The sequence below is a fragment of the Manihot esculenta genome, chromosome 9 (genome assembly GCF_001659605.2).
Source record: "Manihot esculenta cultivar AM560-2 chromosome 9, M.esculenta_v8, whole genome shotgun sequence".
NCBI classification, from domain to species: Eukaryota; Viridiplantae; Streptophyta; class Magnoliopsida; order Malpighiales; family Euphorbiaceae; genus Manihot; species Manihot esculenta.
The window spans coordinates 35,415,349-35,442,295 of NC_035169.2; the positions used below are offsets into that span (position 1 = coordinate 35,415,349).

The 26,947-nt window shown below is 37.1% G+C and overlaps 2 protein-coding genes across 7 annotated transcripts; one reads left to right on the forward strand and one right to left on the reverse strand.

Moving 5' to 3' along the window:
- Positions 1-3,826: 3,826 nt before the first annotated feature.
- LOC110622152 (acyltransferase-like protein At1g54570, chloroplastic) lies at positions 3,827-18,631 on the forward strand. 2 transcript variants are annotated; one of them, XM_021766565.2, is made up of 14 exons: positions 3,827-4,214; positions 4,742-5,476; positions 5,715-5,766; positions 6,281-6,336; positions 6,548-6,706; positions 6,808-6,912; positions 8,549-8,655; positions 9,269-9,390; positions 10,310-10,418; positions 16,026-16,159; positions 16,643-17,009; positions 17,303-17,416; positions 18,003-18,088; positions 18,206-18,631. In XM_021766565.2, the coding sequence occupies exons 2-14, from the start codon at positions 5,026-5,028 to the stop codon at positions 18,504-18,506; spliced, it is 2,163 nt and encodes a 720-aa protein (XP_021622257.1). In that variant the 5' UTR covers positions 3,827-4,214; positions 4,742-5,025; the 3' UTR covers positions 18,507-18,631. The 2 variants fall into 2 exon arrangements, with proteins under 2 accessions (XP_021622257.1, XP_021622255.1); XM_021766563.2 differs by having other exon boundaries at positions 3,827-5,476.
- On the reverse strand, positions 16,025-25,093 carry LOC110622148 (disease resistance protein RUN1). Of its 5 annotated transcripts, none has more exons than XM_021766555.2 (7): positions 24,865-25,090; positions 23,928-24,466; positions 22,542-23,643; positions 22,006-22,440; positions 21,028-21,915; positions 20,299-20,920; positions 16,025-20,120 (listed from the first exon to the last, which is right to left on the reverse strand). In XM_021766555.2, exons 2-6 carry the CDS (start codon positions 24,398-24,400, stop codon positions 20,312-20,314), a joined length of 3,507 nt encoding a protein of 1,168 aa, XP_021622247.1. In that variant the 5' UTR covers positions 24,401-24,466; positions 24,865-25,090; the 3' UTR covers positions 16,025-20,120; positions 20,299-20,311. The 5 variants fall into 5 exon arrangements, with proteins under 5 accessions (XP_021622247.1, XP_021622245.1, XP_043816150.1 ...); XM_021766553.2 differs by having other exon boundaries at positions 23,928-24,469; XM_043960215.1 differs by having other exon boundaries at positions 23,928-24,387; positions 24,865-25,089.
- Between the last annotated feature and the right edge of the window lie 1,854 nt (positions 25,094-26,947).

The following is a 26,947-nucleotide window of genomic DNA, read 5'->3' on the forward strand; positions in this document are numbered from 1 at the left end:
TACACAAGTTTAGATGCGGCACTTGTTATAAATGTATAAATTTAAACATACCACTTATCAACCTAAAGCATCCTAAAGCATGCTGCTTGTGCCATAACCTTACTTTTTATTTAGTTTATCATGTATTAATTTGGAAGCAGGTGGATTATGTAATTGTGTCTTGTAATACTTTTATGTATATATTTTTTCTTCAATGAAATTGAAATGAATGTGTTTCAGAAAAAAAACTTTCAAAATTAACAAAAATAGTATAAGAGCCTTATGTCTCGAGGGATCTGTGAGCTAAAAAAAAAAATTCTCTTAAGTGTTTGTAAGGAGAGAGATCAAACACTTTGTTCCAGCAGTGCAATGGCAACAAGACCTCCATTTTTCAATGGTGAGAACTATTATATTTGGGCAATCAAGAGGAAGGCATACTTGAAAGCTCAGAGTCTATGGGATGTGGTAGAAAATGACACAGAACCACCAGCATTGAGAGCTAATCCAACATTAGATCAAATGAAGAAATATGAAGAAGGTGTGGCAAGAAAACCAAAGGCACTTACAGTGTCTGCATTCAGCCTTATTAGATGTGATTTTTTAAGGATAATGGCATGTAAGACTCCACGGGAGGTTTGGGATAAGTTAAAAGCTGAGTTTGAAGGAAGTGAAAGAGAAAAGACGAGTAAACCCTTGACACTCAAAAGAGAGTTTGAGATGCTGAGAATGAAGGATGGGCAAACAGTAAATGAGTTTTTTTCTAAACTCCTTGATACTGTAAATAAAATAAGGTCGTTAGAGGAAGATTTTGGTGATCAAAAGGATGTAGAGAAGATGTTGATCAACTTGCCTGCTAGATTTGAAGCAAAAATGTCTGCAATAGAAGAGTAATGTGACTTGAAATTACTTTCTGTTGCAGAAGAGGTCTAACATGAGAGATGAAGGGATAACTGAAGGTGCTTTCCAAGCAAGGCAGAAAGGGAAGCAACCTGTAAAAGAAGGGAAGAAGACTGGAAATGACAAAGCTGTAAATAAAAGAAATTTTAAGAGTAAAGGAAAGAAAGGCAAGTTTCCTCCTTGTAATATTTGTCAAAGAGATAATCACATGGAAAAAAATTGCTGGTACAAGGACAAGGCCCTATTCAGTGCAGATTTTGCAGGAAAATGGGCCACATAGAGAAAAATTGCAGACAAAAATGGAACCAGCAACAACAGCAGCAACTAGATAATTTTACAAAAGATCAGGAGGAACCAATTTCACAACAAGCTAATTGTGGATGATTACTCTAGAACGACTTGGATTTATTTTATGAAGCAACGTTCGGAAGTGTTTTCTCATTTGTCTACCTTCTGTGCTTAATGTTTCTGTGCAAATTTTGCGGAGAGACAATGCTAAAGAATATATATTAGAATCATTCCAGATTTATATGACTCAACACAGTATTCTTCACTAATCGTCATGCATTGATACATCCACTCAAAATGGCATAGCTGAAAGGAAGAATCGACATCTCTTTAAGACTGCTAGAGCTCTGTCGTTTTAAATGCAAGTTCCTAAACAATTTTGGGCCGATGCTGTCTCTATTGCATGCTTTCTCATTAATCGCATGCCCTCCGCAGTACTAAACGGTAATACTCATTATAATGTCCTCTTTCCTAAAAAAATATTATTTCCTCTCGAACTACGACTGTTTGGCAGTACTTGCTATGCTCGGGATGTCAGACCTCATATGACTAAACTTGATCCTAAAGCTTTGAAGTGTGTTTTTTTGGGATATTCTCACCTTCAGAAGGGGTACCGGTGTTACTCTCCAGACCTCAACAAATATCTAGTCTCAAGAGATGTAGTTTTTCCGAGCAAATTCCTTTTTATCCTGTTGCACAAACCTCTTCTGATCAAGAGGATGATGATGAGTGGCTCATCTATAGAATCATATCTAATAGTGGGACCTCTTTGAGTATGCCTTCTGTTGTACAATCTGATAGTAACATTCCTCCTAATACTCAGCCTCCTGTTAAACTGCCAGTTGTTTAAGTTTACTCTCAGAGACCAGTACATGATGATACATGTCCTGCACCAAAATCTTTTTCGCCATTAGATCCACCACCGAGTGACCTTGACCTTCCCATTAGTCTTCGTAAATGTTAAATTTGGGCCAGGCCTAACTCACCCCAAAAGCTAGCTCAAGGGGGAGGAGTGCCTATAGCCCATATAAGGGGCACATTACCCCTTTCCACAACCGATGTGGGATTCAACAGTAAAGGTAAATGACAGTGCAAATCTATCTATTCTGTTGCTAACTTTTTGTCTTATGATCACCTATCTCCTTCTTCTACCTCCTTAATTGTCTCTCTAGATTCTATTTATTTGCCTAAGATAGTTAAAGAGACCCTGACTCATTTTGGATGACGTGATGCAATATTTAAGGAGATCAAGGTTCTAGATGAAAATTATATTTGGGAACTAGTTGATTTACCCTCTGGCAAAGAAGGTTGTGGGTTGTAAATGGGTTTTTGCCATCAAAGTCAATTTAGATGGCTCCATAGCGAGGCTTAAGACCCGTCTTATCGCCAAAGGTTATGCCCAAACCTATGGCGTTGACTATTCTGACACTTTTTCTCCTGTGGTAAAAATGACCTCAGTTCGCTTGTTCATCTCCCTAGCTGCTTCTCAGCATTGATCTTTACACCAATTAGATATCAAGAATGTATTTTTACATGGTGACCTCCAAGAGGAGATGTATATGGAACAACCACCAGGGTTTGTTGCTCAGAGAGCGTATGGGAAGTCTGCCATTTGAAGAAATCTTTGTGTGGTTTGAAGCAGAGTCTCCGTGCATGGTTTAGCAAGTTCGATGAAGTTGTTCAAAAATTTGGGTTGAAAAAAAGCAAGTGTTACCATTCAATCTTCTATAGAAATTCAGATACTCGTATTATTCTTCTTGTTGTATGTGTTGATGATATTGTCATTACAGAGAATGATAGTACAAGGATCTCTTCTCTTAAAAACTACTTGTATGCGAGTTTTCATACCAAACATTTGGGTCAGCTTAAGTATTTATTAGGAGTCGAAGTTTTAAGGAGTAAAAGGGAAATTTTTCTGTCTCAAAGGAAGTATGTTCTAGACTTGCAGAAACTGGAAAGATTGGAGCTAAACCATGTAGCAGATATATGATTCCCAATATATGCTTTTGCAATAAGTATTGTAAACCAGTTCATGTCTGCACCTACAGTGAAACATTGGGTCACTCTAGAATAAATTCTATGTTATTTAAAAGAGACTCCTGAACTCGGTATACTCTAAGAGATCATGGGCATACTACACTTGAGTGTTTTTCTGATGTTGACTGGGCGAAATCCAAAAGTGATAGAAGGTCGACTATAGGTTATTGTGTATTTGTTGGAGAAAATCTAGTGTCTTGGAAAAGTAAGAAGCAAAATGTGATATCCAAATCTAGTGTGAGTCAGAATACAGAACCATAACTCAATGTAGTTGTGAGATTCTGTGCTGAAAATAGTTGGTATGAATGTTACATCACGCGCGAAATTTTAGTGTGATAATCAGGTTGCTCTTCACATTATTTCTAATCCAATTGCTGATTGTCATTTATTACTGAGAAGATTCAAAAAAATTTAATCTCCATCAGTCATATGAAGACATGAGAACAACCGGAAGCAACTTGTAATCAACTTAACAACTAACAAGTGATAAATATTATGATCCAACTTGAGAGTAATATTAGAGGTTTGAACATAATCCATATATAATTATAAAAAATTATAGAGGATTATCATATGCTAATTGATTGATACAGAGAATTGATTTATCATAGGCTAGAGAGAATTGGTTTCACAAGATAACATAGAAGAAATAAATTGTCCAATTATGTTACAGCGCAAATTCTCTTCCTACCGGGTTCATTTTCTTCTTTCCACCTACCATTGCAATTGCCCTGCAGAATTTATGCTCAATTTTCCAAGTTCTTAAATGGCGAACTTATCCTTAAGCTTTCAACCTAGAGTATTTTGTCGTTGCTTTCTCAAAAAGGCACTTCTTCACCAGTTTGTTCACTCCACCATTACCTAAGAACCGTACGTTGAGAGCGAGAGATGGAGAGTATGTATTGCATGTGCAGCTAGACAAGAACCAAAGAAATTCAAGAAAGTGGAAATGGCGTGTGCGGAAGCAGAAAAATGGACCTCTCAAAGCTCAAGATAAAGAAATCTAGGAAAAAGTAACTGTTATTATTTCTTTAGCTAGAATATCCATAATTCAAGAACCTTCTTACACGCTAATATTTTTTTTTCTTCAGTTCGTTCGCTTTCCCCTATTACCTGTGGCTCTCAGAATTATTTCTTGCCACTGAATCTATGTTGCTGCCATTTTTTCTTTGTCTTGTCTCACATAAGAACTCTAGAACTAGGTGTTCTACAAACTTTGCACTTCCTTTTGTTTCTGGGTTTGCTTCATTTTTTTTTGGGGTGGGTCTTAATTGTTTTGATAAGCATGAAGGGTGTGTTTGTTTTCAGTTAGAGTGATTTAGGGAGAACATTGTAAGCGTGTTTGGTTCATTTGCTGATATTTTAAGTTGAGATCCTTTTGTTTTTCTTATCTGTTGCTTCTTGGTACTTCAAAATGGGAGGGGTTCTAATTTGCTCAATAGCCGACTTGGGAAGGGTCTAAAATTTACATATTTTTGGTGCTTTGATTCTCTAGTTACAGTTTTCCAGTCTTCAGTGATTCACCAGCCTTATTTGGCAGTTGCAGCCCTTTTTAAATGCTATAGGACTTGAAAAGGCTCGGACGTTACTGCTTAGCGCCTCAACGAAGTCTCAAGTTGTTCCAAGGTTAATATTAGGGGTGAGAAATTTAAGGGTTCTTCATTATTCTGCGCAATCTGTTAATTTGAAGCCCTTTTCAGGTGCTTGAAAAGTTTCCCAAGTTTATTTATAGTTGCTCTTGTTTGATACTTGAAGCTTGGAAGTAGTTGCAAGTCTTCCAAAAACTTATGAAAGTAGTAGCTGTCTGCCATTGTGATATAGACCATGGCATCAGTTTTGTCTTTCCAGCTATCACCTTACTTTTTGACAAATTCAGTAATTAAGGGTCGGTTTCGAGTGAGAGTTCAGAATGTAGGTAGTAAGGACCCGAAAGTGCTCTTGTCTGATTCAAATGTAGTGAATGAAACTTCTTCCGTTGATCAGAAAAAGAAGAATGGAGTTCTTTATGATGGAGGTACTATGGTGGAAGAGGAGAGGACTTTGATTAATAGAGAAAATGGGAGATTGGGGTTTGTACCACAGAAAAAGTGGACGAAAGATGTTTCAAAAGATCTGGAAGCGTTGTGGGATGATGGATATGGTACCAAGACAGTGAAGGATTATCTTGATGTAGCCAAGGAGATGATTAGGCCTGATGGAGGGCCACCTCGGTGGTTTTGCCCCCTTGAGTGTGGGCAGCCTCGAAAAAATTCTCCAACTCTTCTGTTTTTACCGGGTATTGAGTCCCTTTGTGGAGAAACTCTTTTAAGTTGAAATTTTACTTCTCTACAAGTTCTGCAAAAGGAGAAAAAATAAAAAAAATGGATAGACTTCCTAATAAACAAGATTTTGGCTTCCTGGAAGTGATTTGGATCTTTAATATCTGAGTAATTTTTGGTGGATTCAACTTTTACCATGTAAGTTTATAGGATTTTCAGAATACTGAAAATTTCTTTTCATATTGATACTTGCAGGGATGGATGGTGTTGGCTTGGGACTTATTTTGCACCATAAAGCCCTTGGGAAGTAAGTTATTTTATTTCTACTTTCATTACAACTGCAAAGACTTACGTTCGTATTTAAATAATTATGCTCTGAATGTTCATCTCAAAAAAGATGAGAACAGAAGTAAGTTGAAATCATGTTTTATGGGAAATTGAAAATAGGCATCCCAAGTCAAGGATAGTTTTGGATTTGCTCGGAGCTGAATGCTCCTGAAACACCCTAACATTGCCAATTTCCCAGTGGAAAATCCACTTTCAGTGCTACTGTTGTGTATGCAACAGATTTATTCTTATCATTGATTCTTATGAGACTCACCGGAAATCCACCTTGATCAATGATCATAAAACATAATGAAATCATTACACTTGCTACAGTTTATTTTCTAATTTCACGTTAACTTCTGCAAGTCCATTCCCTTTTCAAACTATATGAACTACTAAAGATTTATTGCATGGATGCTTTATGGCAAAGAGAAGCTGTAAACTCTTGCTTGTATACGTCATGTGTTAGCAATTGAAAATTTTGGCAAATGCAGGGCGTTTGAAGTTTGGTGCCTTCATATTCCAGTGTACGACAGGACATCATTTGAAGGTATTAAATTTGGAAACCTGAAAATTTATATGAATTTACTTGCTTGTGTTAGTAATTTGTCTGCATTGATAACTCAGGAAGATGAAATTTTGAGATGAAATCATTCATGAGTAACTTTATGCCAACCAGAGAAATAAGAATAGTTTTCCTTTTTTTGTAAATAGAAAAGTTGCTATTTATCAGTAATTTAATGTTATTTTATTCCATGAAGGACTACTGAAATTTGTTGAAGAAACAGTGAGGACTAAGCATGCTGCTTCACCAAATAAACCAATTTATCTAGTTGGGGATTCTTTTGGAGGATGTCTAGCACTTGCTGTTGCTGCCCGTAATCCTAAAATTGACCTTGTCCTGATACTAGCCAATCCAAGTCAGTTCAGAGATAAGCAGTAGTTTGTTCACCATGTATTCTTAATAACTTCCTGGTTTGCACTCTTCAGTTGGTCTGATTTTTATGGCCTTTTGTTTTAGCCACTTCATTTGGCAGATCACAACTACAGCTCCTGCTCCCAATCTTGGAGGCTTTGCCTGATGGATTACATAATACAGTCCCCTACCTTTTCAGCTTTGCTATGGGTATGTTGTCTGTTGATGCAATAGTGTTAGAGATAAACTATTTATGTGTGTTTCACCTACAAGTTATTTTAAGTTAGTGGTTCCTTCAGATCAGTCATTCGACTAAAGTACTAAATATGGACTATTTGTTACCCAAAAACATGTATATTTGGTTAATTTACTCGACAATATGCTTTCATGCTCACTCACTAATGTTGATCAGAAGTAAAGGGAATAAATAAAGTGAATCTTATTAAATACTCCTTAGTACACTACCGTAGAAAAGTCTCTATCGAACTTGTTAAATTTGAGTCAGACCTAATTCACCCCAAAAGCTAGCTCAAGGGAGGAGTGCCTATGACCCATAAGAGCACATTACCCCTTTCCACAACTGATGTGGGATTCAACACACTCCTCACACCCAGAATTTTTTACTGGTGCATGACTAGGGATGGCAACGGGTAGGGTACCCGCGAAATTCAGGGTATCCAAATCCGAACCCGATTATATTTACAAAATCCGAACGGGGAGAGGGAAGAGTTGTCTCCAACTGGGAAGTCGGAGATGTCGCCGCTGGAGAGAGAAGGAGATATCGCTGACTGGGGAGATCGCTGACTGGGGAGAGAAAGGAGACGTCGCCGGTGCCGACTGGGCTGCCGGCAGTCGTCAGTGAAGTGGGGGAGAGGGAGAACTATGGGAAGGGAAGCGAGGGAGAGAGGCGTCGACGAAGAGAGGAAAGCAGAGTAAAATGAAAAAAGGAATTAGGGATTAGGGTTACTTCACTTAGTTTTGTTAATATAGCTAATCGGGTTCGGGTTCGGGTAACGGGTATCCGAGCACCTATTCCCGAACCCTACCCGAATCCGAGACGGGTAGCATTTTTCAAATCCGAACCCGCCCAAATCCGTTTTGTAAAAACCCAAATCCGTCCTAATAGGGTTTGGGCGGATCGGATACCCGCGAAAACCCGCCCGACTGACATCCCTATGCATGACATATTTATGGGAGGCCAACATCGGATGGGGAGGCTCTAATGCCATATTAAATTTGGACCAGGTCTAACTCGCCCCAAAAGTTAGTTCAAAGGGGAGGAGTGCCAGTACCCTTTCCACAACCGATGTGGGATTCAACAGATCTCTTGGTTATAGGATTGTCAGACCCTTCTTTTGAACCATGATTTTTGGGGAAGCGACAATCACGGGAAGAAAAAGCTGTGGAATACTTTGTACTGTCTAAAACACTGAACATGGACTTTTTGTTAGTTGGAAATTGCATATTCTTGGTTGATTTTCTTACAATTATACATTTCTAACTTTTACAATTTGAAATCCAATGTGATAATGAGTCAACAATCAACATGATTGAAATCATGGAAGAAACAAGGTGACCTAGTACACGGAGCATGCTACACTTGTGGGCTGTAAGAAAGGTTGATATTTACTACAGCCTTGCCCTTATTTTGCAGAGAATCTAATTGAAAACCAGGATTATATTGTACAAGTCAGTTTCCATTTGACTCATAGTCAAATGTGACCTTTTGCAGCTTGAAATTGCTTTATCTCTGATAAAAAGTACTAATAAGAAAAAGCTTTAGACAATCAATTAAGAAAATAAATTGCTCCCATGTTACTTGCTAACATTTCTTTTCATGACACAGGTGATCCACTAAAGATGGCGACGATTGGTACTGAAAATAGGCTTCCTCCCAAATCAAAAATTAAACAGCTGTCTGGCAATCTCACTGCTTTGTTTCCACTTCTTTCTGTAAGAAATTAAGATGAATGCGGTGCCTATTTTTTGCACTTTTTATGTTGTTGTCTTCTTTTTAGTGCTTTTGGTCTCTTTTTATACTCGCTATTTCCCAATAACTAGAGCTTTTGTCATGTAATGGACACAAAATGTTCAGGAATGTACCTTACCATGTAGATTATTGAATGGCGGTATAGATAGCTAAAGTTTATTCTGAATTCATGCCTGATTGCTATTTTCCCATCTTCATTAACAACTTGGTTGATCGTTAGTCTTGTTTAGATAATGTTCAAAGCCATAGTCGGTGTGATTATAGTTAAAGTTTGGTGAGTATTTCTAGATCTTTTATGAAAACTAATAAAATGTAAGCCGTAAACTGGTATTAAATCACTTCCATAGTGCAAAGGCCTAAGTTGATTGGAGTGCTTTGCTATCTTATCAAAGGAAACACATGCTACATAAATAAGATCGGTGATTTTCAGGTTTTGTTGTCCACAGACCAGGACCTGTTTTTTGTCTGTTCCGAAAATAACTTGACTAATGTACATTCAGATTATTAAGATACTTTTGATCAGTTCAAATATTATATTTTAGGGCTATGGAGAGATATTATTATGTTGAATTTCAGGGTCTGGCTGATATCATTCCAACAGAAACTCTTCTTTGGAAGTTGAAACTGGTTAACTCAGCTTCTGCTTATGCCAATTCCCACCTTCATGCCGTAAAAGCTGAAGTGCTAGTGATTGCAAGGTCTTTACTCCCTTGACCTTGTGTTGTTCTTCATTGAATCTCTCAGATTAAATTGCTTCGCTTTTGCTTGTGTTTCAAGTGTTTCTTAAAATGGTGTATGGAAATTGGACGTTTGTTCTTACTGTGGCATGATTCAATCAACGATCATGTTGCATCACTAATGACTGCTAGTATTACATTACATGTACATGATTTCTGTTGCAGAAGTTAATGTGATGGATAGTAAACTTTTAAGCCTTAAATGACCTGTTAGCTCTAGAGTCCTACCACCAACAATTTGATAAATTCACCATGAAAAATGTAGGATTAGTCCATACAAATAGAATCTGGCTTGATTAAGGAGGTGTCGTTGAAATTTAATCCTGACACTCCTTGAAAATACAACAAAATCTATCCTTCTTACAGCCGGAGGTCAAAATCATCTACTTCAAAAATTTTTGTTAGATTTTCTGTCTAATTTACCACTCATACATTGATTAATTTTGTCCAACGTGAGTACTAAAGTGAAGTAATGAGCCAAAGTAACTATGCTTATCTTCTTTCCTTTGTGTTGATGAGTCCTAAAGGTTCTTCAAATCTATTTATTGCCTCCAAAGATTAGCATGTGTGCATTTGGTTACTAAAACAAAAGATAGGACATCATTTCATTTGTTTCCTATTCTATTTTATAGAAGCTGTATGCTTTCTGAGATTTAGAAGCATGATTGGAAAAACATGTTCTCATCTATGTTTGTATTTTTGCTATCAGCATATCACAATGAAGTGTGTGATTACTTAAGGATCACAAATCTATTCCTTGTAGGAAAATGATGCCCTTTTTCTGTGCTTGATTTTCTCGTTGGTAATGTCTGCAAAATCGCCTTAGAATTGATAAATATTTTTGTGGTATTAAAGTTTGGTGTTGGTGTATTTATTATAGTGGCAAGGATTATATGCTTCCCAGTGCTGATGAAGCTAAGCGTCTTAAAAGTTCACTACAAAATTGCAAAGTTTATCTCTTCAAAGACCATGGGCATACAATTTTACTGGTATGTGACAACAAGCATGTTTGTGATGTATGTATCTGAATTAAGTGGCTGTATGAAAGATGAGTGTCTAAGATACTGCATTGCAGTTTTCTAGATCTGTTTGAACTATTTGAAATCAATAGAGCTTCTGGTCAGTATAGAAATTTTGCATTGCCTGTTAAAGTTTAATCAACACCTTAAAGCGTTGGTGATTGAATAAATGTACCACCATTTCAACCAATTAAAGCCAGTTCTATGTCAACCATCTGAAATTTTTTTTAATGTTTCTGTTGATGAGATGATCCTGAGATTGGGAATAGAATTTCCTTCTTAAACTTTATAGTTCACTGCAAAAGTACAAAAACTGAATAATGGAATACAGAAAATATATAGTAGAATGTAGAAAGTAAGTGCAACATCTTAGTGAGTTAAACGCATGTATGACACATGTTAACTGCTGAATACTAGTGAATAATGCTTCTCTTTGTCGTAATAAGTGGTATCATTTTCTTCATGGCTATTGCCTGAAAACATATCTTTTGGTGCTTTTCTTAGGACTTGGTCTCAATGTATTTTTACCAAAGCCCCCAAATTTGAAGTATCAAAACTACAGTCCGCTGTATCCAAAAACAAGTAGTATTGAAACAAGCTAAAAGATCCAAGGTCTCAACTTTGAAATACTTTCTATTTCAGAATTTGAGGCATTGAATTTTCTCTTCATAGAAGCATGTTGATGGATATCATCTAACTACCATTTTTTGGTCATTTGGTTATTGAACAGTAGGCAAAAAGTATATTTATTAAACTGTAAACATGGGTATAAATAACCTTTACAAGATAAGGTTTGTTACAGTACAGCTATACTAACAACCTTTAACATTTATCTCTACAAAGATACATCTCTATCTAATACACCCCCTCAAGTTGAACTATCGATGTGGAAATATAGTCAACTTGGCACGTAATTGCTGAAATCGCAGCTTAGATAATGGCTTAGTTAAAACATCAGCAATTTGATCCTTCGTAGAAATATAGCGTACCTGAATCTCATTAGCCTGAACTTTATCACGCACAAAATGTACATCTATTTGGACATGTTTCATCCTGCTGTGATATACTGGATTTACTGTAAGAGCTGTAGCCCCCAAGTTATCACTCCAAAGAATAGGTATACGTGTTTGGACACCCAACTCTTGCAGCAAGTTTCTAATCCAAAGTACTTCAGAGGTTGTGTTTGCAATAGCGCGATATTCTGCTTCCGTGGAAGAACGCGAAACACTGCGCTGCTTCTTAGACGCCCAAGAGACTAGATTCCGACCAAGATAAATAGCAAAACCAGTAGTAGACTTCCGATCCTCGATGCTGCCCGCCCAATCTGAATCACTATATGCATTAATTTCACAAACAGTCGATGGCTGAAGAAGCAATCCATATTCAGTCGTGCCTTGTAAATAACGAAGGACACGCTTCACCTCTTGCCAATGCTCATTAGTTGGCCGATGCATATATTGAGCTAATCTATTCACTGTAAATGAAATCGCAGGTCGTGTGAATAGAAGATACAATAAGCTGCCAATGGTACTGCGGTACAACGTGGGATCATCAAATTCAAAAGAACAGCGTTGTACTGCAGAACCTGTTGCTTGTGGTGTAGCCAGAGATTTAGAGTTGTCCATTTTAACTCGCTTTAATAAATCCAAAACATACTTCTGCTGAGTTAAGAGTAACGAATCATTATGCCAATGTGCCTGTATACCCAAAAAATAGTGTAACCGTCCCAAGTCTTTAAGCAAAAATTTCAGTTTCAAGTGACGCTGCAATTCTCGCTCCAAAACTTCACTAGTTCCTGTTATGAGCAAATCATCAACATACGTCAAGCAATAAAGCACTTCACTATCTCGCCGAAAAATAAATAGAGAAGTATCAAGTTTGGACTGCAGAAAACCAAACTGAAGAAGAGCTTCCTTTAGACAGTTGTTCCATTGACGCGGAGCCTGTTTTAAACCATACAATGACCTTCGAAGTCTGCAAACATGGTTTGGCTTTGTATCATCTACAAATCCCGGAGGCTGCTGCATATAGACTGGTTCGTTTAACTGACCATGTAAAAAAGCATTAGACACATCATATTGTTTTACTAACCATTTTTGTGAAACAGCCAGACTTAAGACCAACCGAACTGTCACTGGTTTCACAACTGGTGAAAACGTTTCTCCAAAATCTACCCCCGGGCGTTGGTGAAATCCTTTTGCAACAAGCCGTGCCTTGTAACGATCTAAAGAACCATCTGAATTTTCCTTGATTTTAAACACCCATTTGCAGCCGATTACATTAGCGTTTGGTGGTTTTTCCACAAGCTCCCAAGTCCCAAGCTGAATTAATGAATTAATCTCATTGGCAAGCGCTTCACGCCATTCTTTATAACGTTTTGCTTCTGTGACCGTGGCAGGTTGTAGAGGTGGCGTAACTGCCAAAAAAACTTTAGGCTTGGAATGCCCTGTCTTCGACCTTGTTAACATCGGATGAGTATTGCCTTGTGGTGCTGGGAGAGGAAGAACCACACCAGACCGATCTGATGGAACTATTGGAGATACTTGTGTCTCAGACAAAACTGATACAGGGGGAGGCAGTAGCTCTACGTCGGAACCCGATGCAGTAGGAACAATCTCAGTAGTAGAAGGAACATTCTGTGCACTTTGAGAAGAAATGGTTGGAATTAAATGAATTGGTGGCGGCCCAAGAATACCTTGGCTTGACTGCACAGACTTAGGAATATTATTAACCTGCACCGTAAGAGATTCAAAAGGAAATCTGGTTTCATCAAATATCACATGTCTTGATATATACAAACGTTTTGCCAAAATATCATAGCACTTGTACCCTTTGTGCACCAGACTATATCCAAGAAAAATACACGGTGAAGACCGATTTTCTAGCTTATGTTTATTATACGGTCGTAAATAAGGATAGCAAAGACATCCAAAAATACGAAGACTAGACAAATCAGGCAAAGCTCCAAATAACTTTTCATAAGGTGATTTGTGTATCAAAGGAGTGACTACCCTATTAATCACATAAGCTGCAGTTTCAAAAGCAAAATCCCAGTAAACCAACGGTAAAGTAGCAAAATCCAACATAGCCAAACCAGTCTCCACAACATGCCTATGCTTACGCTCAGCACAACCATTTTGCTGAGGCGTATATGGACAAGATAAACGTAATGAAATCCCATTAGCAGCCAAGTATGTAGCAAGAGATCTAAATTCTCCTCCCCAATCACATTGAAACATTTTAATCTGTCGCCCAAAGAAAGTTTCAACAAATTTTCGAAACTTAATAAATGTAGACAACACATCAGATTTTCGTTTGAGACAATATAACCATGTATATTTGCTGAAATGATCATAAAAAAGAACATAATAACGATTGCCATTAATCGAAGGAACAGGGGAAGGACCCCATACATCTGAACAAATGAGTTCAAGCGGAGCAGAAGCATTAAAACTAGACAAAGAAAATGGTAAACGCTGTGATTTACTAACACAGCAAGATGAACATAATTCTTTTTTATTGGAAGAAAAAACAATATTATTATGTTGCAAGGTTGACAAGACAGCTCCATCATGAGCATGACCCAAACGAGAATGCCAAGACCGAAAAGAAATATGATGCACAACAGCCGTCGGACGACTCAATGCTGTGAGTTTATAAAGACCTTGCTCAACCGGACTTTTGTGAAGGACCCTCCTCGTGGGGATATCCTTGATAAGAAAGCAATCAGGAAAGAACTCAAGTGAGACTTGATTATCATTTGTAAAATTAAGAACGGACAACAAACTAAATGGAGAATGAGGGGAAAACAGAATATTGCTCAAACGAAAATCATGATTACTGTGCAACATTGTACTGCCTACATGAGTGATGGGAATTGTATTACCGTTGCTTATTGTTACTTCATCCGGTCCTGTGTATTCAGAATCAATTGTCAAGTTTCCAAGAGAACCTGTAAGATGATGCGTAGCACCAGTATCAACTATCCAAGGCTGCTGCTGTGGACGAAACCCTTGTGAACCTTGTGAACTTGAAACAGAATTCCAAGGCGGAGTTGAACTAACAGGAGCTGAAATTGTATGATAAGCTTGTGGTGATGGCAAAACTGTTCGGCGTTGACTCGGACACAATCTAGCAACATGACCCGAACCATTACAGTTATAACAAGTAGCAGAACTCAAAAACGGACCTGACGAATACTGTGATTGAACAGCAGACATCTGATAATTCTGAAAACGACCACCATTCCTTCCACCTCGACCACCGCGACCACCACGCCGTCCTCGGCTATTTGAATTGTAGGAGCCCATCGTAGGCTGTTGTGTACGTGTGGTAAACAACGCAGTCATCGGAGAACCAGTATTCTCATACTTTTTCTGTTGTAATTCTTCGGTCAACAGTAACCCCAACAACTCATCATAAGAGGGCATCTGCAATTTTGCTTCAATAGAACGCACAAAAGGACGATAGTCTGGTCCTAGCCCATCAAGAATAGCTCCAACAAGATCATCGTTTGAAATCGGACTATTAAGAGCAAGCAATTGATTACTGAGATTTTTTGCTCGCTGCATATAGATTTCAATTGAATCGGTATTCCGTTCCAAGTGATGGATTGCATGCTTTAAATGACGCACCTGTGCAGCATTCCCAGCCGCAAAACTCTGCTCTAACCGTGTCCAAATCTCCAAAGCAGACAGAGCACCAACAGAATTAGACAACAAGGCTTCAGAAAGAGAAGAATTAAGCCAACTCATGACGATCTGATCCTCACGAAACCAGACAACATAAGCTGGATTGGGTTCAGAATTCGCCAGGGTAGGTGTCGGCGGAACATAACTCTTGTTGATATGTCGATCAAGATTATAGCCACGCAGTAAAGGCAACATCTGTGTCTTCCAAAGAACATAATTGAGAGAAGTAAGCTTAACATGAATCTGATGAGAAACATTGGGTATAGTGTTCAAAGAATCGGAAATAATCGAAGAAGAGGAAGAGGAAATAATAGAAGGAGAAGAAGAAGACTCATCAAGAGCAGAGCCTGTGGACATATCGGGAAAGAAAAAAAAAAAAAATAGAAGGAGGTGTTTAAACCCTAGTTGGCTCTGATACCATGAACAGTAGGCAAAAAGTATATTTATTAAACTGTAAACATGGGTATAAATAACCTTTACAAGATAAGGTTTGTTACAGTACAGCTATACTAACAACCTTTAACATTTATCTCTACAAAGATACATCTCTATCTAATAGTTATGATCCAATTCTGAGACTGTTCAACATGGACTAGAGTATGGATGTTTTGTACTTTGTCATTTGTAACTAATGGGAATATTCCAAAGTTCTAAGGAATTTATGCTTATGACAAGTGCGGTGCTCCTAAATTTTTCTTGTTTCTAGGTGAGATGTAAGGCCATTTGAATTGGTTTGTACCCATAACTTGTACGATATTAAGCTTTTCTCTTTACTGCCTACAAGCTTCGCTTATTTCATTGTTCCACAGCACGAGGAAAGACTTAACTGGCTGCTTTTTATCTTGTTTCTAATCCCTTTAATAGAACCTTCTCCTTTATGGCACAGGAGGTTGGAATTAGTCTGCTCACTATTATTAAAGGTGCTTGCAAATATCGTTGTTCAAGGAGGCTCGATTTTGTCTCAGACTTTGTACCCCCTAGCATGTCAGAATTCAAATATGCCGTTTATGAAGTTTATGGGTAATTCAGCAGATTGATTATATGTCGTCTCTTCAAACTTAATGGGCATCCTAGGTTGCTTGATCTAGCTTACTGAAATCTATGATTATGTCACATTTGTACTTGCAATGAAACAAAAGGTGATTTGATCCTCAAGCCTGAACTTTTTATTTTCTTATTGTTCACACTTAGGTTAGATGGTTAAAATCTATGGTTTATGTCACATCTGTCAACTGTTTATTCTATTTGCCTTTCAGTCTTTATTTGCTTGTCTTAAAACTAAAAACTCTTAAAATTGCTAGCATGCATATCAATATCAATGATTAGACTTTATTGGTTAATTAGGTGTTGAGGTTGAAATCCAGAGCACCTTGGTGTAAAACCAGCTTAGTTCTCTGAGTTTGGGATTTGACTGCTGACACTTACCAGCTTATTGAAGTTGCATCCCTGTACATGAATTTGTATTCTAGGCTCAAGCTAATAAGAAAATCACATACTTCTCAGATTATCACGTGTTGCTACTGCTGCTGTTATGTTCTCAACTCTAGATGATGGACGGATAGTGAGAGGCCTTGCTGGGGTTCCAAAGGAAGGTCCTGTCTTGCTTGTTGGTTACCACATGCTGATGGCATTTGATCTTTTCCCTCTCGTAGAAGAATTACTGAGAGAGAAAATTGTTGTGCGTGGTCTAGCACATCCGGTAATCTTTACAGATTCACTGGAAAATTCAACTTCTGAATTTTCTGTACTAGCTTTGATGAAAGTACTGGGTGCTGTACCAGTTACAGCTAGAAATATTTTCAGATTGCTTTCAACAAAATCGCATGTGCTTCTTTATCCTGGAGGTGCACGGGAGTCTTTGCATTATAAGGTACGCGAACTTTCTTGCAGTCACTTGATGAAGTTTTGGTTGAAAAATATATTTTTTGTTCTAATTTCACATATGGAAATTGTTGAAGTTGGTTTATATTTTCACATTGTTGTTCTGCAAGCCATAGGCACCATAATAGTAGTTTACTGCTCCATACTTGCAAAGATTTCTTGTATGCTATTATTCCACAATCACCATAGCTGCCACCTCCTCACCTTCTTTGCTTAATTAAGCTATTTATTGCCTTTATATTTTTCAGGTCCTCAAAGTTGTAACAATTCTGTGATTTCCAGGGTGAAGAGTATAAATTATGTTGGCCTAAACAACAAGAATTTGTGAGAATGGCTGCAAGGTTTGGGGCCACAATTGTGCCATTTGGGACTGTAGGAGAAGATGATATAGCAGAAGTGAGTTTTACTTTCCCTCTGCTACCACTATATCATTTCTACACTAGACCCTGTTCCTGATAGTACAGATGTTTTTGTCTGCTTTGGATATGGCACATGCTTCATTCTTTTCTATTTCTTTACTGCCAGCTAGAAATGAACATAGTTTCTTTTAATGATTATACCCAAAGAGAAAGAGAAGTTTTGATTTTCTTATTTATTTATGCAAACAATCCAAAAACTTTGGTCTTACTTATGACCAATTTTTGGTTTTTAATCTTATAAACACTTAAAACATTTGTGTCAATCATACGTGCTGGGAGCATAATAATTACTGGATGGAAGTGGATATGTGTCTCCTCTAGTAGAAAATTTAGGTGAACTAGACTTACTATTTTCTTATTTCATATTTTGTGCATATGCAAATACACAGGGCCCAGTATCTGGAGGATTTAAGTATTTCTGATACTTTTATCTCCTTACCTTCATATGCCTTTTAGACAATTTTATAAAAACTTCCCTTACTTTTTCTAAACTTCAGTTTGCAGTTATTATTCTCATCCTAATTGTAAAACCTTAAAAGCTGTTTGTTGTCTGGTTGTGGCAGTTGGTTCTTGACTACAACGACCTAATGCAAATCCCTTTTGTTAATGACTTTGTTAGAGAGATAAATCGCAATGCTGTAAGACCCAGGTGATTACTCTCTATGAAGTGACATTTGATCTGCTGGCTAGAAATGAAAAACAATATCAGCTTAAGATACTATCTAGATTTGAATCTCCATTGACAAAGTGTGTGGTCTGATTACAGGAATGAGAGTGAAGGCGAGGTTGCCCACCAAGAACAGTTTATTCCAGGACTTTTGCCTAAGGTCCCTGGCCGATTTTATTATCTATTCGGAAAGCCCATTGAGACGAAGGGGAAGGAAGAGCTTCTGAAAGACAGAGATTATGCAAATGAGTTGTACTTGCAGATAAAATCTGAAGTTGAACACAATATCGACTACTTGTTGAAGAAGAGAGAGGAGGATCCTTATAGGAGTGTCATTGATAGAACATTATATCGTGCAATATATCATCATTGGCAAGACGTTCCAGCCTTTGATCCTTGAAATATGGTTAGACAAGGGAGCTTTAGGTACCTAAACTTGTACAGGCTTCCATTTACTGAAACTGAATTCTGTACAAAGTACAAAATTATTTGTAATAAAAGCTTTGGTGCTTTACCAGGTTCTCATTTGTAGCATTACCTTATGATTCTAACAGTTGTGTCAATGGAGAGATTAAATCGTGCTGGACTATCTTTCCTGCTAAACTTTCACTTTCTGGAAACTCCGCGAACACTATAAATAGTCCATGTGGTACCTGCCACCTGAACCAAAATGGAGTATCCAATTCTTTCACCCAAAACTTTTAACAAAAAGGAGGCTGGCTGACCCAGCTTTGGCCCTTTGCAGCAAATTTCCGCCAGACAATTACAGCCACATGCTTTCCTAGAAATACCGGTGGCGATAACAACGAGTTCAATGATTATAGAAACTAGGAATGGCAGAAGCCCAGTGGTAATGATGCTTATCGAAGCTAATTTTGGTTACTTCATTAAACAGAGTAGCGTCCATGGAACCACCCATTGCCACCAGCGGTGGGTGGTCTAGGCCAAGTCATTTGAAAATGGGTGCAACTGCCAATTCCATTTTCTCCAAGCCAACAAGGGAATCGGCATAGCAACAGGATTCTTCAAGGAACCTGCCTAAACTTCTGCTAAAACTGCTCTACGTTTCAGGTCTCCAGAGCCAGCCTATATATAATCCTTCAACAGAATTGAAGCTAGCCAATGGAGCCTCCCATGATAACCTGCAGGCGGTGGGTCAGGCCAAGTTTTGTAACATGGACCTAACATCCTGACACCAACATCTCCAAGTCTACAAGTGATACCAATGCAGCTATTGGAAGTATCATTGCCAGCACTCAGAAATTGTTATCTATATGAGCTATTTGCCAGGTCCGGCAAATGTTCCCTCAGAAGATTTTAAGAAGTTCCTTTCTCTTTTCTGCTATGCATGAATAGATTTAGTAGAATTACTTGTCATCCAACTAATTAAAAAAGTGTTCTTATATTGCTGCTTGAATAGGCTTTCTCCAAAAGCAATTCCATTAAGTTAATGGAGAATTCCTACTTAATGGCTCTCTCTAATTTTTGCTCTTGATGCAACTTCTATAGTTCCTGCTTGCATTTCCATTATGCCTATATAGTGGTTTTGCACTTCAAAATCAGCAGGAGTGATCCATAGTTCCTATTTGCTACTTAATAGTTCAAAAATCAAGGCCAATCCCATAGAAAAGAAAAGAAGAGGGAAGCATCTGGGATTATACCAGATGTAACTAATGAGCCATTCCACAAGAACACAATGTTTAAATAATGAATAAATAATCTAATTTGCTAGAAAAGTGAACTTGAGCAAATTCTCTTCCTACTGGGGTCATTTTCTTCTTTCCACCTACCATTGTTATGGACCCACAGAACTTACGCTCAACTTTCTAAGTTCTAAAATGACGAATTTATCCATAAACTTTCAACCTATAATATTTTGTTGTTGTATTCTCAAAAAGCCACTACTCCACCAGTTTGTTCACTGCTCCATCACAGGTTATTTCCTAAAGATGCAGAGGCTTCCTGAAGTTTTTTTCTTTTTCCTTATCTGCTCGTGTCTCCTTCTAGTTGCCACCTGGGAGGTGGAGGAAAAGTTTGTTATATATAATTCGTGATATAAACTGGAAAATTTCCAATATATCTAGAAACATATAAGGAAAGAAATGTACTACTAATATGAACAAAGAAAGAGATAACAAGAAACTGCTGGTTATACATCTCAGTTAGAAAAACAGGATGAGAAAAATACATGCCTCTAATTTCTGCTTATTGCTCAAATAACTGGCTGTGCTGCTGGAAGTTATCCCGACCACATTCTGATATTTCTTGGTGAAGTAAATAATCATGGTTGCAGAGAAAAAAAGCATCCCTCTGTACCCTGTACATATCTGCATCAACAATGCTGAAATTTTGATACCAGGAAGATGTATTTTGCTGTGTTTCTTCACAGTTCAGTTGGGTATCCTCTTTTTCCCGTTCGTACACAAGATGGATCCCCAACTTTTGCACATGATAACCAGTTGGCATGACCACTGAAACATTCAATTCATCCCCAACTTCCAGCAGATCCCCTAATTTCCAGTGGCTTAACCATAGCATGCTCTCAATTGTTTCAGGAATTCCATAGAAAGTTGGGCTGTAGGTCCACTTTAGATCCTTAGTTTTATTCCAGACCTTAGTGCAATGATGATCACCAGATCCATTTCTTAGATTATTACATGCGTACACAGTGCATACATTCAAACCATGGATCTTGTGACCACGGGATAGGGGCACAGTAAAAGATATTGGTGACCCCCCAAGTTGAGGGTTGTACCAGTCTGGAACCTCACTCCCTGGAAGAAATATGCTACATATGCCACATTCAAGTAAAACCTGTCATTGGAATCATGATTGACAAAGTGAGAAAGAGCAGACACAGATGATGCACAAGACATTTCAAAGAGTAAATAATTAAAATTAGAAGAAGATATTCAATATACCTGGGGAGGAGCTGTCCTTGATGTCTTTGTCATAACACTGAACATTTCAACTTTAATATTTTCCATAAAATCCCAGTTGAACAAGCCCAACTTATTGCCAATTTCTACGTCAAGAATGCCTATTGGTTCTAACTTGAACAAGTCTCGAACCTCGACTAGTTGTTGGCAACCAGTCAGGTTTAAAGATAATGATCTCATCAAGTTTGGTAGATTTGCAATTCTTTTCAATGATGTGCATTTTTCTGCACTCAGTACCTTTAAACTTGTTGGAAGTTCAGGGATTGATTGTAGCATATTGCAGTGATCTAATAGAAGGGACTCAAGCTTCATAAGCCCGTTAATGCTTTTTGGTAGGCAATAAATCAAGTTTCCACTTAAATTTAAATATTTCAAGGAATGGAGGCTACTAAAGTTGATACTATCATCTGATAGATTGCAATTGGCAAGACTTAGGTGTACTAAGGAGTGAGGTGGCGAAGTCAGCGGAAAAGAGAACTCTATGGCATGCCTTTGCGATAGCCAGGACCAGAAGGTTGAATAACATGGTGTAGTTGTGGAACTTACTATGCCATCTGCATGAAGCACCTTTAGTGATTCCATTTTACCAAGTTCGCTGGGCAGTTCATCAAGGTTTGAGCAACCAGAAAGAACAAGTTTTTCTAGTGATCTCCGCATAAAAATTTTTCTTGGAAGCTTCCTAAGCCTTCTGCAGCCTTTCAAGTTTAAGGAAACAAGCCTCTTCAGGTCCCCAATAGATTCATCAACCTCAACCAAATTTATGCAACCTTTCAATTTCAATTCTTCAAGATTTGGTAGCCCTGAGAAGTCGGGGGTGCAGACAAGATCATGGGAGTGGCTCAGATTGAGGATTTTCAACTGTTCAAGAACCTGTTCAAGAAGACAAGAAGACAGTAGTCAGTTTATATGGAGGTCTGATAGAGAAAAACAGAGAGAAAGAGAGAGAGAGTAAAATCATACCCTGATTCCTTTCCAAACATATTTTAGACTGCTATAGCGCATGTCAAGAACAACAAGCTTCTCCAGATGTAAATTGGATGGTAAAAATTTCAAAGGGAAGCCATGCCAACACAACCATATTAAACTTTTAGGAAAATCTTTGTAACTTCCATTGAGCTTTACATAATTAAGCTGGAGCAGTTTTAATTTATGCATCTTTGCAAATATTTTTGTTTCAAAAACTACTTCATTTGACATGGAAAATGAAGCTGTTAGGCCATTCTCCACAGGTTGCCAGGAGAAGAAGCCAAGACGATATCGTTTTTGTCTGGATTTGGAAATCAGGTCTTCATGGTATTCTCGTTTTGCATGATTCAAACAAGAAATCATATGCTGCTGCTCTTCCATTACTGTTTGTAGGTTGAGGATGAGGCCTTTAATAGCTTCTGTACCCTGCTTCGAAAATGAAATTCAAATCAAAAGGAAAAAGGAAAATTATAAGTATCAGCATGCTTGGCTTATCAAATATATTAACATACATAAGAAGATCTTCATACAATATTCTGTCTCAAGACAGTGAATGCGTCCCCGTGATACCATATTCGGCTGCGTTTCCCCAGGTTCTCAGGAGATTCTTGGCGAATAATTTCCCTTCCCATGTCTCTAAGCAGAGGATGCATCATCAGCTTACTGTCTTTGATTGTAACAAGCTGTCGGTCAATGAGATTTTGAATTCCAATTTTTGTGTAGAACCCACAACCGTCAAGTATTTTAACTGCATAATCCACATCTCTTCCAACAAAGAAACAAGCTATATCAAGAAATAAACTTTTGTCATGATCATCTGGTAAAGAATCATAGCTTATTTGGAGAATATTTTGAATTTTACTATCAAGAATTGCTTCATACTTTTCTAATGCACTTTCCCATTCATCTGCATATTTGACAGATAGAGAAGAACCCAAAACTTGAAGAGCTAATGGAATACCAAAACAACGCTTTATTACTTTTGCTGAGTGCTCTATGTAACCTTCAATCGGATAGTTTTCTCCAAAGGCATGCCAACTGAAGAGCTGAAGTGACTCACCATCATCCAATTCCTTAACTCTGAACTTCTTGTAAGTTTCATATGCACTAAGAAGATGCTCATGCCTAGTTGTTATGATGATTTTACTGCCCGGATATAGCCAATCCCGCATTCCAATGATTGCATTTAATTGCTCCAATTGATCTACATCATCAAGAACAATAAGAACTCTTTTGCAGCTTATTGCATCTTTTATCTTAATACTTCCTTCATCTACAGTTTTGATTTTGCTTATCTTTCCATTAAGAGATTTCTCAAGAAGTTGATTTTGCAAGAAAGTTAAACCATCAGGTTGTTTTGAAGTTTCTCTGATATTGGACAGAAAGCAACTAACTTCAAATCTGTCTAAATTTAGGTTATAAACTTTCTTAGCAATGACCGTCTTCCCAATTCCACCAATCCCAGAGATTATTGCGATAGCAGGATCATTTGAAACATCTTGTAACCAAGAGTTAATATCCTTTAGTCGAGATTCTATTCCAACTAAATAGGAGGGAACATGCAATAATACTGAAGAATCCAACCTTTTCCCAACCTTTTTGACAATATCTTGAATAAAATCTGCCTCATGCCTACAAAGCAGCAAGTAGAATTTTCAGTCAATAGGATTAGCGATTGACATTTTGAATAAATATGTTTTTTGGATATGGTGAAATATCCAGTTTAATTCTCAAGAAAATGTAAATTGAAAACAAAGTAAATATAATGACCAAAAACATTTTAAAGAAGGGTAAAGCTAAGCTTCATTGTCATCTATGGCAATGACATAATTTTCAGCTGTGTTTATGTTCTCATTTTATCAGCTTATCTCTTACAATTTTTCAGCTCCCACGAGGAGAACATTTTTGAAAATTACCTTTCTTGTATGTCCATCCCACTCAAATCTGTAACTTCCCTAAGCACTGCTCTCCATCCCTGCACCTTGTCCATCTGCCCTTTAAATAACTCTTCATGTCTAGCAAATGCTTCTGCATAACTCCCACTTTGTTCCCAGACTTGATTCGGATCTGCATCATAGAAAACTGGAAAAACAACAAGCCCAACAGTTTTCCTTAATTCCATTATCTTCACAAGTTCATCAAGACACCAAATGGAAGAGGCATAGTTTTTGGAGAAAACAACTATGCATATTTTAGAGTGTTGCATCACTTTTGCGACTTCTGCAACAAAGTTCGCCCCTCTCACAATTCCATCATCATCTCTAAACGTGTGAAATCCATCTCGCTCCAGAGCTGCATATAAATGATCACTAAAATTCTTTCCAGTGTCATCACCTTTAAAGCTTAAGAAGACATGAAATGTACATTGAGAAAGTCCTGCATCAGCCATTGAAGAAACTTTCAAGAGATGGATGGATGGATGGATGGGGAGGCAACAAGCACAGATAAAAACCAACTGCTGTCAAAAATGAAAAACCCAAAAAGAGAGATCAGCAGAGGAAAACAGTGGGGTCCAATAATCGATGTTCAAGGATATAGCAAGTCAATACAATAACATGGAAGGATTCAACATGCTCAATCCCAAGCCTACCGAAATGAAATTGTTTGTTAATTGATCACATATGCTATGCGCCTATGCCTAATCAGTTGTGATTTAAGCATCCATATAGCCTACTAATGATTGGGAATCATATCAATATAGCGATTGAAAAGCAAATGAGAACAATTAGGGTTGGATGAATACTGGGCAAGGATTACAAATAAAGTAGAAAGATTAGAAAATTTAGCATAATACAAAGCACAACACTAAAAAACAGAGAGAAAAAGAGAGAACGCAGAGCAAACGAACTGTACCTTGCTTGGCGTTAGAAATGAGAAAATGGATCTGAACTCTGAAGAGAGCTTCAATCAAACGCACTACTGAAGAATTCCAAGCAGTTAATCCGTAGACATGAGAAAATTCAATGATTCTTATTTTTCTTTTTATTTATTTACTTGAAAAAATAGCAATAACGATGACTTTCGAGAACAAAGGTCAACGGCTTCCTGACAACGACACGCGTCGTTCCTCGCAATCCCCTTCTAGAAGGCCCCGTATGGATTATTCATTATTTATATATTTATTTATTAGATATTGTTTTAAATAATTATTAAAAAAATTATTAAAATTTATAAAATTAGAACTCATCGAGTTTTGATTTATACTTAATAAATATATTTTAAAAAATGCTTTTTCAATTATAATTATAATAATAATTTGAAATAAACCCTTAAGCTTTGTTTAGAAAAAAAATGTGTAAAAGAATTTTAGAAAATTATTAAATTTGATATCTATTTTTAAATTAAAAAAACTAACTATTCTATTCTAAACGTTAAAATTATTAAAAAGTTGATTGATTTAAATTCTTTATCATTTTATTTTTAAAATAGAATATTTTAATAATAAAGTTTATAATTCTTAAAATCAAATACTTTTATATTAAAATTACCGTTAATAAAAAAAAAAATTCTTAAAACCCACAAACCATATATTATTTCCTTCAATTCATAAACAATAAACATATATTAAAATAGAGAAGAAAAATAAACATATTGTTGAGAGTACAATAAATATATTGTTGCGAATCAAAAGATACCAAGAGCACTGTTATCAACAACACAAAAACACGATATACAGTAAAGATGAATGCAGAAATGGGTTTCGTGGAGTTTGATTCTTCCCATTCCAACTGTCAAGAGAATTTCTTTTCTAAACTAAGAAACTCTTACATATTTAAAATGGAAGCAGTAAGGTTGCAATAGCCTTAGCGATGAAGCCATTGACAGCATCGATATACCCAATCACTGTGCACACCCGATTGCAGATCGAATTCGATTTCCACTTACAATGAATCACCAGATATGTTGGAGACACCATTTAATCATGGGTAGTTATCGTAGGTCACTGTGCACACATGATTGCAGATCGAATTCGATTTCTACTTACAATGAATCACCAGATATGTTGGAGAGACCATTTATTCGTGGGTGAGACTATTTATTCGTGGGTGGTTATCGTAGGTGACTATCATCAATTGGTATTGCAGATAGCTATCGCAGGTGCTGAAAATCCGATCTGCTCATTATTGTCTGGCTAATCTTGAAGCAGAGAGAGAATCAAGAATGTTAAAGCCATGAGAGAGAGAAATTCTTGAGAGTGGTTCAACCTAATGGAATTTTATGGTGATGGATTTACATTTGCTTGTGTTGATAGATTTATATTTTGTGCTTCGATTTTGTGATGTTGGAGTTTTTGTGGTGATGGGTTTACATTTTATTCTTTTTATTAATTTTCTAGAGAAAGTGATAAAAAAAATTTGGGAGTTACTTTTTTTTAAGGCTAAAAAGTAATTTTTCTATATTTAATTTAAAAAATATTAGTTTAAAAATACGAAATATTAATTTAAAATTAAATTTAATATATTTTAATAAGAAAATACAATAAATCATTTTTTTTCCAAAACTGCCCTTTTTTTTTCCTTATATTTTCTTGAAAAGCATTTTTCTCCACAAACTTTAGTCTAACCGGACTTCTCTTTTTTTCCCCTTTTACATGTTTCTTTTACCTTTCATCCTTGCGAATTGTTAACATGGTTAAACAGTTCTGAAATCTCTGAAGATGGACATGGATCTCTCTGCTTGGCCATTTTCTTTCCATCTTCAAGGGATCAAAAACATGGCCCTGCTTCAATGAAGAGATCAATCAATTTTTTTTTTTGAAGTCAGTAGAGTGACACCTACAGATGCCATGTTCATCATCAGCCTGCTTACTTGGAAAGCTAGAATACCATCAGAAATCTGGACAAAACAGATCAGTTCTCTTGCTGAACCACCAAAATCTACAATGGCAATATGTTCCAGGACTAAGGAATTCTCACAAAATGGAGGAAGACAAATA